General features: G+C 36.0%; 1 protein-coding gene across 1 annotated transcript; it reads right to left on the minus strand.

The window, feature by feature from the left end:
* Nucleotides 1–952: 952 nt before the first annotated feature.
* LOC121782436 (abscisic acid 8'-hydroxylase CYP707A2-like) lies at nt 953–3,423 on the minus strand. Its single transcript, XM_042180285.1, has 7 exons — nt 3,202–3,423; nt 2,802–3,120; nt 2,314–2,700; nt 2,048–2,222; nt 1,847–1,953; nt 1,601–1,719; nt 953–1,472 (listed from the first exon to the last, which is right to left on the minus strand). The coding sequence occupies exons 1-7, from the start codon at nt 3,399–3,401 to the stop codon at nt 1,379–1,381; spliced, it is 1,401 nt and encodes a 466-aa protein (XP_042036219.1). The 5' UTR covers nt 3,402–3,423; the 3' UTR covers nt 953–1,378.
* Nucleotides 3,424–16,971: the final 13,548 nt, after the last annotated feature.

Below are 16,971 nucleotides of genomic sequence, written 5' to 3' on the forward strand. Positions count from 1 at the left end.
GTGTATTTGTTTGTGAAATGAGGATGAAATATGAGTATTTATAGAGTTAAAAAATAAATAAAAAATAAAAAAAGAAAAAACGGTCGAAAAACGGTAATATTACCGTGTTCGATTTTTTATTTATTTATTTATTAATTAAATTCGAATTAAAAAAAATAATTTATTTTGTCAGCGTGACGAAGCCCACTCGCGGGCCGGCGAGTGGGCGTCACGCATGGCGCCGGAGCACGCCACGTCGCGCAAGCGCTTGGCGAGACAGCCCGCGAGGTGTCTCGGTGGGACGGGCGTCTCGGCAAGACCGGGACGAGACGGGGCGCTGCAACGCGTCTCGTCGACGTCTCATCTCGGTGGGACGAGATACGAGCCACCCGCGAGACGCGCTGCGGGTGGCCTAAAAGGTCTATTTCTATGAGACTCATGAAATAGTGAATAATGAATTGATCATTCAACCTTAAGAAAGAGCAGCCAAAATAAATGATTAGAGAGGGTGATCATGACATCTTAATATAGGTAAAAATTAGGGGGCATTGAATTCAAGAAGTCAATTGGAGATCTGGTCCATTGCTACACAAACACATGCAAACATGATCAGCTAAAACTTTTTCCCTTTTCTTCTCTCGCTTTTTTTTAATAAAAATTTTAGCAACAAATGAATAAGTCTGATATTCAGTTACCCCTTACTTACTTGGTCATGAGTTGAATTTGGAGTGGCCCTAGTTGTGCTGTCAATTATGACCCAAGCAAAAAGTCTTCAAAAATTCAATCTTTGAAGATCTAATCAAAAGATAACCAAGCATTTGTTCAAGATAACAACACTTATAAATCATGTAATCTCACAAAGTAAAACTTTCTTGTTAACATCATGGGCTTTTGGAGTGTAAATGCGTTGACAAAGGTTTAGTTTGATTTTCAACTAAGTAATGCAATATTTATTAATGTATAAAGTCAAGAATTTGGAGGTGCCAAAACTGAGACTATAGATCTTCATTGATTGCCTTGCGGACTTTTTACATAAGAAATAAAGTGGAAAAAAAACATCAAAACGGCTAAAATACAAAGAATTTGTCTAGCTAAATAAGTTACTTATCACATTTAATTAGAAAAAAAATTGAAAAATGGCTATAAATCATTTCCCAGTTTCTTGAAACTCTTTATGTACAATTGGCTTCTTCTTTCTCTTGCTGTCACCATGCACCAGAAATCTTCTTCTGATTCATGGGCTGTCTCCATTTCTTCACAATTCTTGATTCAAAAGTGTGTGTATCTTGGCTTCCCACTTTGCAGGAAACCAAGCATGACTTTGCATTTGGACACAACACAAACACAACTAGTGTTTGTTGAGCTCATGTTTCAGTTTGATGTTGTCTGAATAAATTGATCATTTCTTGAGAGAGATTTTGATGGGCAGACCATTCTGGGGAAGAGGGAAGGGTCCATACTGGACTCCATTCTGTGGGGCCATCATAGAATACCTGCAAAATATTCAACAATCTTATCAACTCACTGCCATACTACTATTTCTATTTTAGGAGCTTTTTTTTCACCACAGATGAAAATTCATTGTAAGAATTGATGTTAAGTTTAGTACTATTCCACACACCTGTACTTTGTGGTGAGATGATGTAATAAAACCAAGATCTCCAGCTTGGCTAGCTCATTCCCTGGGCAAGAGTGGACCCCATTGCCAAATGGCATGAATGTATTGGGCTTGGGTGCAACCTACACATTAAGATAAATCTCTCTTTTAGTGAAACAGAAATTGCATTATTTCTATGATTGAAAGTTTGAAACAAATAATATCTATTTACATGAAGGAAAAAAAAACTAGTGGGGCCTAAATGTCTACCTCAAATCTTGAAGGATCAAACTTCTCTGGCTCTGGAAAATTTTCTGGATTATGGTGAATGTTTCTGAATAGTGGCAGCACTTTCCACCCTTTTGGTATCAAATATCCTGTTAAAAATTAAATTTCACTGTCAGTAAACTTTACTAGTAAATGAAATTTGTTAATCCAGTCTCATTTTAACTAACTAACTAACTAACTCACCATTAAATTCAACATCTTCCACAGCTTCTCTAAAAGTGAAGGATAAAATTGAGGCAACTCTGAGTGTTTCTTGAATGACCCTTTTTGTCATTGGCATCCTCTTTGTGTCAGCCCAATTCAGTAGCTTCTCCTCACCACTTTCCTCTTTAGCCTTAATTATTGCCTCTTGCTCTTCCTGTAATAAACAAGATACCACTTTGTCAGTTTTCTAAGCCAAGTTGAGAGGTTTGGACCATTTTTTGTGAGGGATTTTTGCAGATTCTTACAGTGACTGCTTGCAGCACACTTGGATTTTCTGCAAGGTACTTGAGGATCCATGTCATGATGCTAGCTGTTGTGTCACGAGCGGCGAAGACTACCCCGATTATGTTGTCTGCGATCTGCTCGTCGGTGAGGCCCTCGGATTCCTCCATGAATGATCCCAAGAGATCACTGTGGTGCTGCTTTGTCTCCCTCCTAACTGCCAGAATCTTGGCCAAGATTCTTGATAGCTCCTTCCTTGCTTTCATGGCCTTGTGGAAGAGCGTCCCAGGCAAGTTGATCGGCATTGAATTGTACCCCTTTTCGAGGATGTAATAACACCTCTTGAGATCCTCCCTGTACTGGGCTTCATCCTTTCCAAGAATTGACAGCAATGCCACATTGAATGCATACTGCAAAACACCCAAAAAATTGTTAGAAACAGAAACAGGGGACTCTGTTTTCAAAACAGAGCAAAAAACAGAGTACTCTGTTTTTTTCTCCTATTACTCACTGTTTTCATTTCTTGGAAAGTGGTGATGAGCTTCCCATCCCATGATTGAAGGGAGTCGACAGCGATGGAGTCGACCTCGGAGACGATGCTCTTGATGGCCTCGGGCAAGAAGGCTCGGAGGACCAACTTCCTGAGCTTGGCGTGGTAGTCGCCCTGGTGGAAGAATATGGCTTGCTTCCCCAACATCCTCTCCTTGCTAGCCGGGAATGTCGGCTTGAAGAGATGCGCATTGGTGACGAGCACCTGCTTCGCAGCCTCCGGGCTAGCAATCATCACGCAGGGGCATCCGAGTATGTGGGTCTTGAATATGGAGCCATACCTGTGATCAAATCAAGAGGAGGACAGAGTTAGTACAAATGCTCTGTTTTGATAGTTTATTATTGGGTGAAGAAGAGCTTACTTCTTGAGTTTGGAGGCGAAGAAGGTGTTGGGATTCTGGGAGTAGAGTTGGAAGGTTTCGCCGATGTAGGGCCAGCCGAGGGTGCCCGGGGGGAGGGGGAGCTTGGAGTGGGCGGCGGAGAAGACGAATTTGAAGAGGAAGAGGAAGAGGGAGATAGCTGCGGTGGCAAAGATGGAGAAGTAAATAGTGATGGAATCCATGTTTGTTTGTTGAGATGAGGAGGAGGAGGTTGTGGGGATGTAAGTATATATAATAGTGATGGGAAAAGTGGCTTTCAATTACAGCTAGAATCCCACACACGGAATCTCCCTCCAGCTCATGCAGTTGAGGGGAGGAGAGAGAAAAAAGGTGTGTGTGTGTAATATAATGTATGATAGGAGAGAGAAAAAAGGGGCGTGTGGTTGACCATGTAAGTGTAGTTGAGGTATCATTTATGATTAAAAACAGTTGCGAGGAAACAACCCTTTTTGGGGATTTTGAGATTGAGGGGATGCAATGCATTCTACCATATCCGTACCACCACTTCATTTTTATTTTTTTTAATTTTTATTCCCTTTTTATATTTTTATTCTATCAACTTGTCCTATTACTAAACTACCCTTCTTATTTTAATTACCTTGTTCTTAGTTTTATCATACACTCTCCATTCTAATTATATTCCACTTTTCTTATTAGACATGAATTTAATAATTTAATTTCATTTTCCTTATGACACTTCTTGTATGGTTTGAGCATTAAACCTATCTCTTATGTGTGCGACACTATGAACGTGTTAGTATAGTTTATTATAATGTAAAATTTTATTTAGAAAAAAATATTGTTTAATTATAATTTTTTAGTTGATTCTTGGTTAATCATATCCCATAACTTATAAAATTAATTAATCATAACTTTTGCACATTTCTCACCTGTCTCATACAATTTAAATTTTGATAAAATTGGTTATTTAAATCATAATTTTTGATTAATACCTAGATAAATTTAGCATTGTTCTATAGTATTATGATAATCAATTTTAGATGACTATTATGTAATTGGTGAAAAATATAATGGCGAAAAGTACAAAATTCATAACAAATTTCATCAAAATTTTAATTATATAGACAATTAAGAATGCACAAAATTGTGATTTAATTAGTTATTTTTATAAATTATGAGATTAGCTAAAAATCGACAAAAAGTTATTATTTAAATGATAAAGTTCCATTTTATTTAATGCTTAAGTCCTTTAATTTATATCATAAATATGAAAATAGTTAATGAACCTAAATTCGGGCGCACCCAAGTTAAAATATGGCGAACATCCAACATAATTTCGCCGAGTTTTTCATATTTATATGAAAGGTACATTGTATATCGTGATGCCCTTTAATAGTACAATGAATTTAAAAATAATAAATATAAATTCTTTGAAATATTATTATTTATCTTCAAATTTTGACTGATACAAAATAAATCAAAATTTGACAAAAGGTTCATGATATTATAAGTAACTAGCCTAAAAAAATATGACAAACTACAAATACTCCCTCCGTCCCATAAAAATATGTGCACTTACCATTTTCGTTCGTCCCACAAAAATATGTGCATTCCATTTTTGAAAAGTAAATATCTATTTAATAATATAAGTTTCACTATCCACTAACTCTACTTTAACTACCATTCTCATCTTCTCTATTACTTTACCATACAATTCTCCTCATCTCTCTTACTTTACCAATTTTGTCTTAATTCTCGTGTCATCTCATCCGCCCATATTTTTATGGGACGAAGGGAGTATAATATTTGCTTTTAATATGTAGAAGGTTCACAATAAATAGTTAAAATAGATAGTTAGAGAATTTTGTCACTTGATAGTTGAGATCATTTGAATAATGAGCATAATTTATGTTGATAATGAGAATTAGGATTCAATCCCGCCATTTCCTATCTTAGTTAGACATCCCTCTTCAAAAGCTTGAGAAGAAGAGGCCAATTTTTATATTTATATCATATCTTACTCGATTTGGAACATATGAAATAAGATGTTTTTATGTTTTGAGTCAAACGAAACCAAAAAATGAAGACTTTTTCAGCATTGGGTGTCCAAACCTCCACCCACAGCGGAGTTGTTGATTGATCAAGTGAAAGATATCAAATACCGGAGTGAAGATTAATAGCAAGTTTGTGTCCCCGGTTCCCAATGTGTAGTATACTAGTATGGCCTTTGCTCATGTTTTCAGGGTCATGCATACCTTGGAGGTTGTTTTTGTGGTGCCTTTTATTGTCAGTTGCTTGTGTTTCTTAGGCTAATTAGGTAGTTCGTGTTGGTTTGCCTTTTGTTATTTGGTTGGGATGCTGTTGTGGTTTTTCGTTTTAGGGTTTTGCGATTTGGATTTTGATTGTGAATCTTTGCTTGCCTCATGTCGGTCCGAGCTTTTTTTCCTAATTAAATAAAGTAAATAAAAATAGATGTTGATGAATTTTTACCAAAAATAATGGTGGTAATTTTGTGCAAAGATATGTTTGTAGACACACGTTAGATATGATTTAACAACTACAAAGTGTCAGAAGTGAGTTAGTTTGAGTGAATGAGAAGAAAAAGAACGTGAAAAATTAAACATTTTCAACCATGTAGTATGATTTATTTATAAATAATTATTGTATTAGTGTGAAGAAAATAGTGAACACTTTGAAATTTGACTGAAACAACGACGTGATGACTGCAATTTAATCAATGTCAACAATTAAATATTTTGTTATGATAATTTATTTTCAGAGTCATGAAAATCAGCTAAAACAGGAAGGCCATAAATAAATGAGATTTGACTAGAAATTATGCGTTTTCAAAGGTCAAATGATTTTTGCGTAGGTGTTGGTTTATTTTTCAGTCACAATATCTTTGACGTTTTCTAAATAGTAAATTCGGCATTTGAGTTCAATTAAAAAAGATTATAGGTATTTATTTAAGAGTTAATTTTCAGTTAATATACGTGATTTCGTTCATTAATAGTATAAAATAAAATGAGTTAATAATAAAAAAATTGACCATACTTGTAATATCGAGATAGTGCAATAATTTGCCATGCAGCACTGATGAGGCACGTCACGTTAATTTTCTGATGAAAAAATGGGACATAAATTTAATTTACGTAAATTCAAAGTTGATGAGATTATGAATTTTGGTGACACTTCTAAATTGTTTGACAAAATAATCATTTCGAGAATAATAGAGTCCCATTGAATTCATATACTGTAAGTTTATGAGACTTTTGACAATCTGCGGCATGGTTTAATTAATTTATTATTTTTATTTAAAAAGTTTAAATATTCAAACCTGAAAAATAATATATATGATTCATAATATGTTTTTTTTTTCTTCGAATAAATTCAAATACAAAATATTTACCAACTTTAGAGATTAGACATCCCACCATTCTACCAACACGTATGATAATCATTTTATTTCTCAAAAATTTTTTTTGTTTGATCAGTTAGAAATTAAATGTGCACAAGAATTTGAACCAAACAAACATTTCTGTTTTAAACATTTGTACCCTACTTTTTGTTGTACCAAAATTTAATTTCCACGTACTCATACCAGAAAGACTGGCATTGCATCAATTTATCATTGCTTTGAAACCCAAAACTTTTCGACCAATTAAAATTTTCTATATTAGCTTACTGTAATTTAAATGTGAATCACATGACCTAACTGCTTTGGAATTTCCATGATTTTCAATATTCTTCAATTTTGTATTCTTTTAAATAATGAAGAGTCCTAAAAATATCAATTTCTATAACAATAAATTAGCATCGTTTAAATTAGATAGTAGATAATTTATGGTTCCATTGAATTTAACGATGGCTGATGTTATTATGTTTGTGACATGTTGAAAAATTTAAAATATTAAATCGTCGAAATATCAAACCGGAATCGCAAAACTATACGTGGCACAATATTATTATCGAATTCCAAGTATATTAAATACTCAGATATCTAGAAAATGAAGGGTAGAGGCTTCCTTGTTTCTTGGTCAAATTGTTGTAGGCATTGGATGGACACATACATCACAATATATTATTCTTGAACAATTGAAAAAGCAATCGTAAAATAATGATATTTTTTATAAATTTGTTGGTCCAGTAATAAGTAGGATATAATGCTGCAAAAAAATGTGATACTCTAGCAAAAACAGTGGTATTCAGAGCAGCAACGCAATAAATGGCTTCGTTACATAAAGTCGGTAGCAATTTTCTATTTTCAAGTTTATCTAAATAAAATTGTAAATTAATTTATTTATCTGATAAATATCTAGAAGCTTATAAACTCTTTAATCAATATATTGTAATTGTGATGTTGTAACTTGCACTGATTTTATAATATTTGACGGAAAACAAACAATTGAACACTAGTCGCATGGCCGATTAATGCAAGAATAACACTATTAAAATTAGAGTAAATTATTTGAAGAATAAAAATGAAGTCTGGTTAAATTATGAATGAAAATTCTGAAATTTAAATTTGTTAACAATTATCTATCATCGATGCATGCATGTAATCTATTGATCATTTTTTTATAATCAAACAACGTCATTTTGTTTATAAACAGATGATAACATTGACGCTGACATCCACAAATAATTTTCCAGTCTTCATACCAAATACAGTCTTACCTAAAACTTTTGTTATGAGATAATTGACAACAAATTCAAATTTTATAGTTTTTTTATTACTTTTTATAGTAGGATAAGATATGCATAATCACCCAAAAAGTATGGAATAGATATAATAAAACCAACACATAACTAGAAGGAAGGATATATTATTCACCATTTGTAAGTATATATATTTCCAAGGGTATCATTACCAATGTGCATCGACTGATTCAGTAACAATGCTTTATGATAATTTGTAGCCATCAGAAAATAGAAGAGCTATCCAAATATATAAAAAAATATGGAGTACTATTTTCTAGTCACACAAAACTGTCAAACTGCTCCTCCTACCATCAAACTAAATCTAAGAAAAATTTGTTTAAAATTCTCAACATATTCATATATATACATTAACTCATCAGATCTAACTCATCCAATGCATGTCAGAGATATGCTTTCTTGCCAAATGCCTTCCCCTACACTTGTCTACTTCACATCCTTCCCAGATAAGAATCAACCTCATCTCTCTATATCACCAGATATATACTTTGAAATACAAGAATAAGAGATATATCTACTTATTAAAAATTTATTTGGATCCATTCGGTACACGAATTTGAATTGAAATTAGATTTCTACGAAATTGAATTTGAAGAAATTGAATATTACAATTCTAAGTCATCTGTTCGGTAAAAATGATATACTGTAATTGATATAAAGTGTGTGTGCGCATTGTGCGTATTTATAACTTTTTTTATTATATTAATTTTAAATTGATACTACTATATTGAGTATAATTAGTATCAATTTAAAATCAATATAGTAATATAATTAAGTAACAACTAAAACTAAAATCATCATATTTTTTAATCTGTTAAAATAATCTATACACACTGTGAAAATAAAGAACAAATTATATCAAAGGCCAATCATACAATTTTTTTTAAAAATTCACTATCACTAGTGGTGTTGTGTTTTCAACTATAAAAAATAAAATACAACAACCTAAAATTAGAGAAGTTAAAGTTTCTTCATAGATAGTGACTCAAGGAGTGCACAAAAGTTGTTTTTTCGTTTATTTGAATTTGGTACTTGATTCTTTAGTTTGAACTAATACTTATATTTAATTTTTGTTCTAATTTCTTATCTTTAAACGAAAAACCACAACTTCAAATACTTACTACAACACAATTTAAATTAGTAGCATTAAATTAAATTTAAAATACCACAATCAATTTCAATACACAAAAATTCAAGTGACTCTTCACTCATTGAAAATGTTCCACTTTCTCGTTTTTTTTTTCAAATTTCACTTTAGCTTATTGCAAAATCAACGTTGCAAATAAATGAAAATGACAAGACTTGGGAGTGACAAGAAAAATAGACCGGCATACGTACGTCAAGCATCAACTCCAATAATTGAAGAAAATAATTCCTAGCCATGAAATAAAAAAAATCTAAGAAAACAAATAAATAGAGTATTGTTTTTGGATGAATATCAAAATAGCTTTACTAATTAAAGAAGAGTAGGGCCATAGATTTGAAGAAGAGGAGTGTCGCCCTCCCGCAACAAGAAACCATGCACAAATTAAATAGCCACGGTTGAATGTCACCCATTTATTGAATTACACACGCTCTCTACACTTTTTCAAATGTAACATGTGTACTATCATACTCGGATTATTTGTCATAATCGGATTTAAGTTGGAAATTGCTAATGGGATTGGATTTTCTTGGAAGTGGTTGGAACATTTAATTTTGGTTTCGTGGGTTTAATTAAGATCATCCTTTTTTCGTCTTAAATACAAAAAGTGGGGGCCTGTCCATATATGCTTATATTATTATTATAGTGCTATTCAATCTACAAAATGAAAATCAGATGGTTGCAAAAATGATAGTCTACCGTTAGAGCATCCCCATCCGTGCTCTTACTAACGAGCACGGATATGGGTCCGGACCCACTTTTACTCTCTGTCCTTAGTTAAGAGCACAACACTCACATTTGTGCTCTTCCGCAAGGACAAGATCAAGGGTCCCACCATTCTATTATTCAATTTAAATAAAAACATTTTCACAATATTAAAATGCATTAAAATTACCCGGGATACTATTACAAATTATAAAAAATTAAAAATTACATAATCAAACTCCTAAAAATTAAAAATTACATAATTAAACTCCTAAAAAATAAAAATTACATAATTAAAGGCTAAAAATACCCCGTTGAAGACTATTCATCCGGCTCTACCCCAATGTTCTTTGGAGACCCCGTAGCATTGCCACATGCGATCGAAGTTGCTCGGGGGGCATAGTTGACCCATCGGCCAAATTGAGTTGGGCCAAAACCCCCCACAACGAGTTGGTGGGGGGTTGAGGTGGCACAAAGGGAGCGGGAGCGGGATGGGGGGCGGATGGAGTCGCGGCGTGACGGCGGTTGGCTGTCGACTTCTTCCTTCCCTGCGGCCGGCGTTGGGAACTACTCGGGCCGACGTCGGAGCTACCCAAGTTAGCTCCGGCGAGCTGGGTGGACACCTCATCGGAGCCGGCGTCGGATAGGGATACCGACCTCGACCGTTTGTTGGAGGAGCTAGAGGAGGATGATACACCTCCCCTATACTTCGGATGTACACGCACCTCCTGCCAAACATTGAGGTACTTGAACGGTTTGTAGTGTTGAGATTGGTAGGTCGCCAACGAGGCACTGATGATGTCGACCTCGCTTCTGCCGCTCCCCGCCGACCGCTCTTCCTGGAGGTAATACCCCTGGAACTTTTGGATTTCTTCGTTGGCTCTGTATATGGCATTGCGCACCATACTCTCGTTGCACTCAATTGTTCCAGCCGGCCGGTTTTGATTGTACCGGCGACAGACGCGCCACCAAAAATGGTCCCCGGATTGGTTCGTGCCAATCTCCGGATCTTCGGAGATAGACAAAAACGCTTTGAATAATTGATACATCTCCCCCGGAGTGTACGGGGTGCGGACACCACGAGTAGGAAGATGAGGAGTTTGAGTGCCCACCCGTATTTCCCATCGAGGGCATGTTGGTCGTCCACCAGGTAAGGCCGATAGCCACTCGGAACTTACGAACTTTGGGTTTGAGGAGGGGCCGAAAATTCTGTTTTCGGACTAGAAAATGGTTGCAAGCCGAACCATTCGTGGTTCCAACTGCGGGAGTCGGAGGGGTGATCGCCGCAGCCGGATATTTTTTTATTGTAGAGTGAAAGAAAGATTGAGAATTGTAAGAATGGAAATGAGAGAATTTAGATGAGAATTGTGTAGTGTGATGTGAAATTTTTTGTGTGGAAGTGAGGGTATTTATATATGAAAATGTGATTTTTTGGGGAAAAAAATTGAAAAATAAATTAAAAGTGGAAAAAAAAAGGATATAATTTTTTGGGAAGTGGGAAAATATATATATTTTTTATTTTTAATCGGATTTTTTAATTAAAATCCGATTTTTTTTTAAAAAAGGAAATTCCAACGGCATTGCCGTTGGCCAATCAGACGTTGACACGTGTGTTGCTCGCTGGCACGGACGTGCTCGATACATCGAGTAGCGCCGCGCCAGCTGCAAGAGCGCAACAGCGAGCAGGCGGTGCCGCGCCACTGGCACGGACGGACAGACGGATGGACGCACCGCTGCGGATGCTCAAAAAATTAGATGGATGCAAAAATGATGGTGTACTATGAGCCAATATATATATCAAGGGGCCTTAAGACTGGTGATGTGCTTATTAGGAATGTAGCTTTGCTATTTAAATAGTGGTTGAAATTCGCTCATAATCAACAATCTTCTTGGAAGACGGTTATGAACTCTATACACAATACTTGATACAATATTGATGATATACAAAAGCTAGCTTAAGGGAAAAATATCGTTCCTCCAAAAGTAACAAGGAAGTGCAAGAATTGTAAATAAAATAGTGGAATGAAAGTTGGTAATGGAGCAAATATTAGATATTGGCTTGATATTGGACTCATGGACTGTAGATGACAACCTCAAGAACACTTTCTTAAGATTATTCCTGATATTGACACAACAAGGTGACTTTATTGGGGGAAATGAGCTCTTGGAATGATGGTAGATGGATTTGGAAATGTACCTGGAGGAGGAATTGTTGGAGAGTCTCAGCCTAGACATGGTCACACTTCCTTGTGAGAGCGAAAGTGATATGAGAATTTGAACATTTGACAATTCAAAAAGTCTCTCTATTTCTAGTTTCTTTTTGCAGGTTAATCGTATCATGAGAAAAGATGACAACTAATCTCGTAACTACAAACATGGCGAAATATTACCCCAACTCGTGAACAACTTTTGGTTTGGTTTGTCTTACAAAGCAAACTCAACACCGAGGACAAACTTTTTAGATTCAGATTTCTAGAAATTACAAATCTTTTGTGTTTTTTGTAAGAAGTTACTATTGATCATATTAGTTCGGGTGTAATTTCTCAAGTAGTTTGTGGTATTTTTGTTGTAATAAATGGGATGTCTCCTTTAGCTTGCCTAATTCGATCTTATGCTTTTTCACTTGTATGAACACACATTTCTATAAGTTTAATAAGAAGATGTGGACATTCATTTTCTACGTGAGTTCGTGGTCTATATAATGGCATAAATATAAAGTAATTTCTTGAAAAATATGAACCACGTTGAGATTTTTTTTATTTTTTTTTCTAGAACCACGTTAGGGATGTTTTTTTAAACCACGTTAGGGATGTTGAAAGAAGTTTCTTTCTTTAAAATTTGACTCGATACGGAATAAAGGGTAATGCCCTGACTTTCATTTTCTGTTTGGTTAGCGCAGTTTAAATGGTGATTTTTAGGGACTCGGTTTGGAAAGAATAAAAAAAAAAATAGATAGATATAACAAAAATAAGATGAGTAGGATAATGAATGTTTGGTTGGAAAAATGAAAAACGAAGATAGTAGTATAAACTAGATGTGAATTTGGAGATGGTATATCAATTGGAGGAGAAATCTTTCTGCATGATAAAGATGTATTATTCAAGGAGCTCCTCTTAGCTATGAACTCGAGAGAAAACACGACACGAGAGATGAAAGAGCGTGGCCGAAAATTCGATCTCATTTTTGGTTTCTAATTATTTTATACACCACTTTAATTATGGTTTATTCTCGTAGACCAATACTAAAAATAGGTGACTTGGTGTCATTAGTTTATTATTATTATTATTATTATTATTATTATTATTATTATTATTATCATCTTTACAAATTTGGATTTACTTATTTGATTCTTATAGAAATAAATTAAATGAGCTACAGTTACGAACATAGAAAAACCCTATATCTAACTAACTATACCACTGAAGAACTTGAAAGTATTAATATATAGAATAATAGAATGACTGTTTCTGTTTCTTTTTATTTCAAAATGGCACATTACTCTACAAAATTTCTCTCCGCAATTGACAAACAAATAATTCTAGGTAACAACATTATAGTATGTTGATTTCCAATTAAAAGTTACATCGTCAAATTTGGCACATTATAATATGTTGATTCCCGATTAAAAGTTACTACATCGTTCAAATTTGGCGAAAGTAAAGTCTTAAAGTTTTAACTGAGAGTATCCGCAATGGGGCGGATGATAGGCCGTCCGATGCCTCGGGCGCGCCATCGTCCGCGCCCTATAGATCGTCCACGGACGATAGGGCATCGTCCGCGCCATCGTCCGCCCACTGTGGGCGACGCAGACGTGGCGCGGACGATGCAACGCGTTTTGTTTTTTTATTTTTATTTTTTAATTCCGAAAAAATTATTTAAATAAATACCCCATACCCCACCTTCATTTGTAACCTTTCCATTCACTTTTCCACACTCAAATTATACTATAAAATGGATTCCGGTGAATACCCAAGTCCGAATAGCCCGATGTTTGGTGGTGGTGCACGTTGGCTGGGTACAGACCCTGGCGAATATCGGTCGTCCGACTCCAACACGCAGTACGATCCCGAATTAAGTACGGATTTATGGTCTGTCTGACATGGAGCCGTCTCCAACTCGCCGCCGCCGCCGCCAGAAAGAAGTGGAACCGGCACCGGGCGTACAAGGTGCCACCTCCAGAAACGAATGAAGAGTACACCCCCGGGAGGACGAACTACCAACCGGATGAAACCCTCGTCTTGGCGAGGTGTTGGGCGGATATTTCGGAGGACCCGGTATTCGCGAACAACCAAAAGCAGGTTGCGTACTGGGAGCGCATCACCGAGCGCTACAATGAGGCGAAGCCACCGAGCGCGTACAAGCTCCATAGGGAACAGCTCCGCAAGCACTAGGATCAGGTGAAAAAGCAAGTCAACCTATTCTCGGTGGAGTACGAGAAGTGCTCGAGGGAGCAGGGAAGTGGCGAGAGCTTGAGCGATGTGCGCGATAGAGCGCTGTTGTCGTACCAGTCAATGTACGACGACTTCAAGCATTTCAACATCTGGGCGCTCTTGAAGGACAAACAGAAGTTTCAGGGCGGGATTCTGCCATCGACTGCGCCAAAGAGGACGAGGACCACCGAAGCCGGTGCTTACACAAGCAGCGAAAGCGGCGCATATCCGGTGGACCTCAACCGGACGATGTATGGGGAGGAGGAGAGTTCCGGCACACCGGTGTCTTCCCGACGTCCCATTGGCGTCAAGGCTGCGAAGAACAAAAGGGGAAGGCGAAGGCGACATCCTCTTCGCAAGCCGCGGCCGCCCCCCATCGCCGATCCCGACCCCGATCCCGACACCGACCCCGACCTCGACCTCGGCGGTACTTGCCTACGCGGAGTTGGCAGCGGCCGCCAACCGGAGGACGTTGTTGGACATGCACAACGCCCTCATGCAATGTCAGGACCCGACCAAAGCCGAATACCTCCATGGGATGATCGATGAGCTGCGCCGCAAGTTGGGACTTTTGTAGAGTAGTCAACTTTTTTTTTCATTTCTAACTCGTGTAAAACTTTTTTTAAATCAATGTAGGATTTGCCGTTTTTAATTAATCGTGGTATTTTTTAATTATTTTGCATTGACATATTTGAAAATATTTAAATCAATTAACAAAACAATAGTGAAACCTATAAGGCGGCCTTTAGAGTGACTTATAGGGCGCCCCACTGCAGGTGAAAGGGTAGGAGGATAACATGCTGACGTGGCGGTGCATAGGGCGTCCCTTAGGGCGCCCTAGTGCTAATGCTCTGATAAGTATAATCTAAAAGTAGTTCTAAACAATAGAATTTTAGCTTTTAGTTGAATATTACGTTATCCCAAAAAAGTGCAAATGCCAACAAAATGCTCTGAAAAGTATAATCTAAAAGTAGTTCTAAACAATAGAATTTTAGCTTTTAGTTGAATATTACGTTATCCCAAAAAAGTGCAAATGCCAACAAAATAATTTGGTTATATGTACATATAAACTACTCCATGTAATGGGCGGCAAAAAAAAATTGCACTTGACCTACTACATTGTAAACTTGTAACAAAATATACCTATACTATTATATAGAAATGAGCCACTCACCTCTTATAAGGCCTTTTAAGGGGTAAGTGACCACTTTCTAATATGTTTAATGTGTCATTCCGGCCTACACGTAAGAGGGGCGTGTTAAGACTCTTAAATCTTGTCCTACATCAACTTGGTGATGATCCTAGCTCCTCTATATAAGTATGGACAACCCTCCCCCTTATAAGCTCTTTTAAAGGGGTGAGTGGCCCATTTCTAATATGGTATCAGAACGGGCCCAAGTCGATGATGGATTTTATCTCTCTATCTCTTCTCTTGCCTACCCACGTGATGGAAGTCCGATGTGTCATTCCGGCCCACAAGTGAGGGGGCACTCATGTGTGGCCCATTTCTAAAAAGATAAAATCCATCATCGACTTGGTAATGATCATAACTCCTCTATATAAGTATAGATAACCCTCTCCTTATAAGCCCTTTAAAGGGGTGAGGTTATCCACATATATAGAGGAACTGGGATCATCACTAAGTCAATGTGAGATAAGAATTAAGAGTTTTAACATTATAAACAATAACCAGAACAAATAATTTAATTAAATCAACAAATGAAACCACTCCATCTGTTAGCAAAATATATTTAGGCATACCATGCAAAATCATCTATAATAAATGTAATTAATTATGCCTTTATCCCATATATACTTGATTACAGCTATTACTTATCGAGGGAGGGAGCTATCACCATGAAATAGACTTGCATATCGAGGGAATTGTACAAAGTATTAATTTATATAAATCTTACTTTATTATTTGTTGGCCGTTTATTCTATAATCTGCGATGGCCATTAGATGATAAACACGTCTCTTAATGCATGTGATTTTGAAAAGGTTAAAAATATATCTATGAAGATCACACTTATTTTGGCCAGATTTTTGGAACCCAAATACCAACTAATAAATATTTTTTCAAGTAGATGTTGATTGGGAATTGGTGATCAAGAAAAGTCCAAAAAGTTAAGCGCGAACCCAATTACTATGTTTATTAATTTTAAATTCAAACATACAAAAGTAAATGTCCCACTAAATATCTCTACATTTCGCACTCTCTACTTTCGATGAAAAAAAATTATTTTGTTTTTTCATTGAAGTACATAATCTCACTACATTATTCTGTATTATTTTTTACGTACACCCAATTTGGACCTTGTAATTCATTCAGATGAAAAATCATTTGGTGAGAGCGTTTTTATTTTTAGTATCTTTTGTTTTTTCTAACCATTTTGTCTTTCGAATATAGTCAAAACATGCATATGTACGAAATGGAAATCAATGCACAGATAGACCAAATGCACTTAATTAATTAAAAAAACTTAAAAATAATATCATGTCGAAGTCAAACTATGACTGCTTACATATATTCAGTTGAGACATACAAACAGAAAGTTGCAATATATAGATTATTTGTCGATCTACATTTAAAGCATCTTATTAAAAAGAATAGTACATCATATAATAGATAATACCATGTGCGACCCAAAAAGGCCAAAACCAGGTCCTCTACAAAACCAGCAAGAATTGAACCCCCTTTTTGATTACTCCTTTTAATTTTTTAACAATAAAATTTTACAAAATTTTATAAGAAAGATATTTGTGGCGATGAGTATGGGCATAAATAATAC

Source organism: Salvia splendens, chromosome 20 (assembly GCF_004379255.2).
Source record: "Salvia splendens isolate huo1 chromosome 20, SspV2, whole genome shotgun sequence".
Classification (NCBI taxonomy): domain Eukaryota; kingdom Viridiplantae; phylum Streptophyta; class Magnoliopsida; order Lamiales; family Lamiaceae; genus Salvia; species Salvia splendens.

What these genes read in the sequence shown, in the direction of transcription:
- LOC121782436 (XM_042180285.1), bottom strand. Translation starts at nt 3,401, where the DNA reads ATGGATTCCATCACTATTTACTTCTCCATCTTTGCCACCGCAGCTATC. An exon ending in GTGTGCTGCAAGCAGTCACT is followed by an intron (nt 2,223 to 2,313) that starts GTAAGAATCTGC and finishes TGTTTATTACAG; the next exon opens with GAAGAGCAAGAGGCAATAAT. An exon ending in GGAAGATGTTGAATTTAATG is followed by an intron (nt 1,954 to 2,047) that starts GTGAGTTAGTTA and finishes AATTTTTAACAG; the next exon opens with GATATTTGATACCAAAAGGG.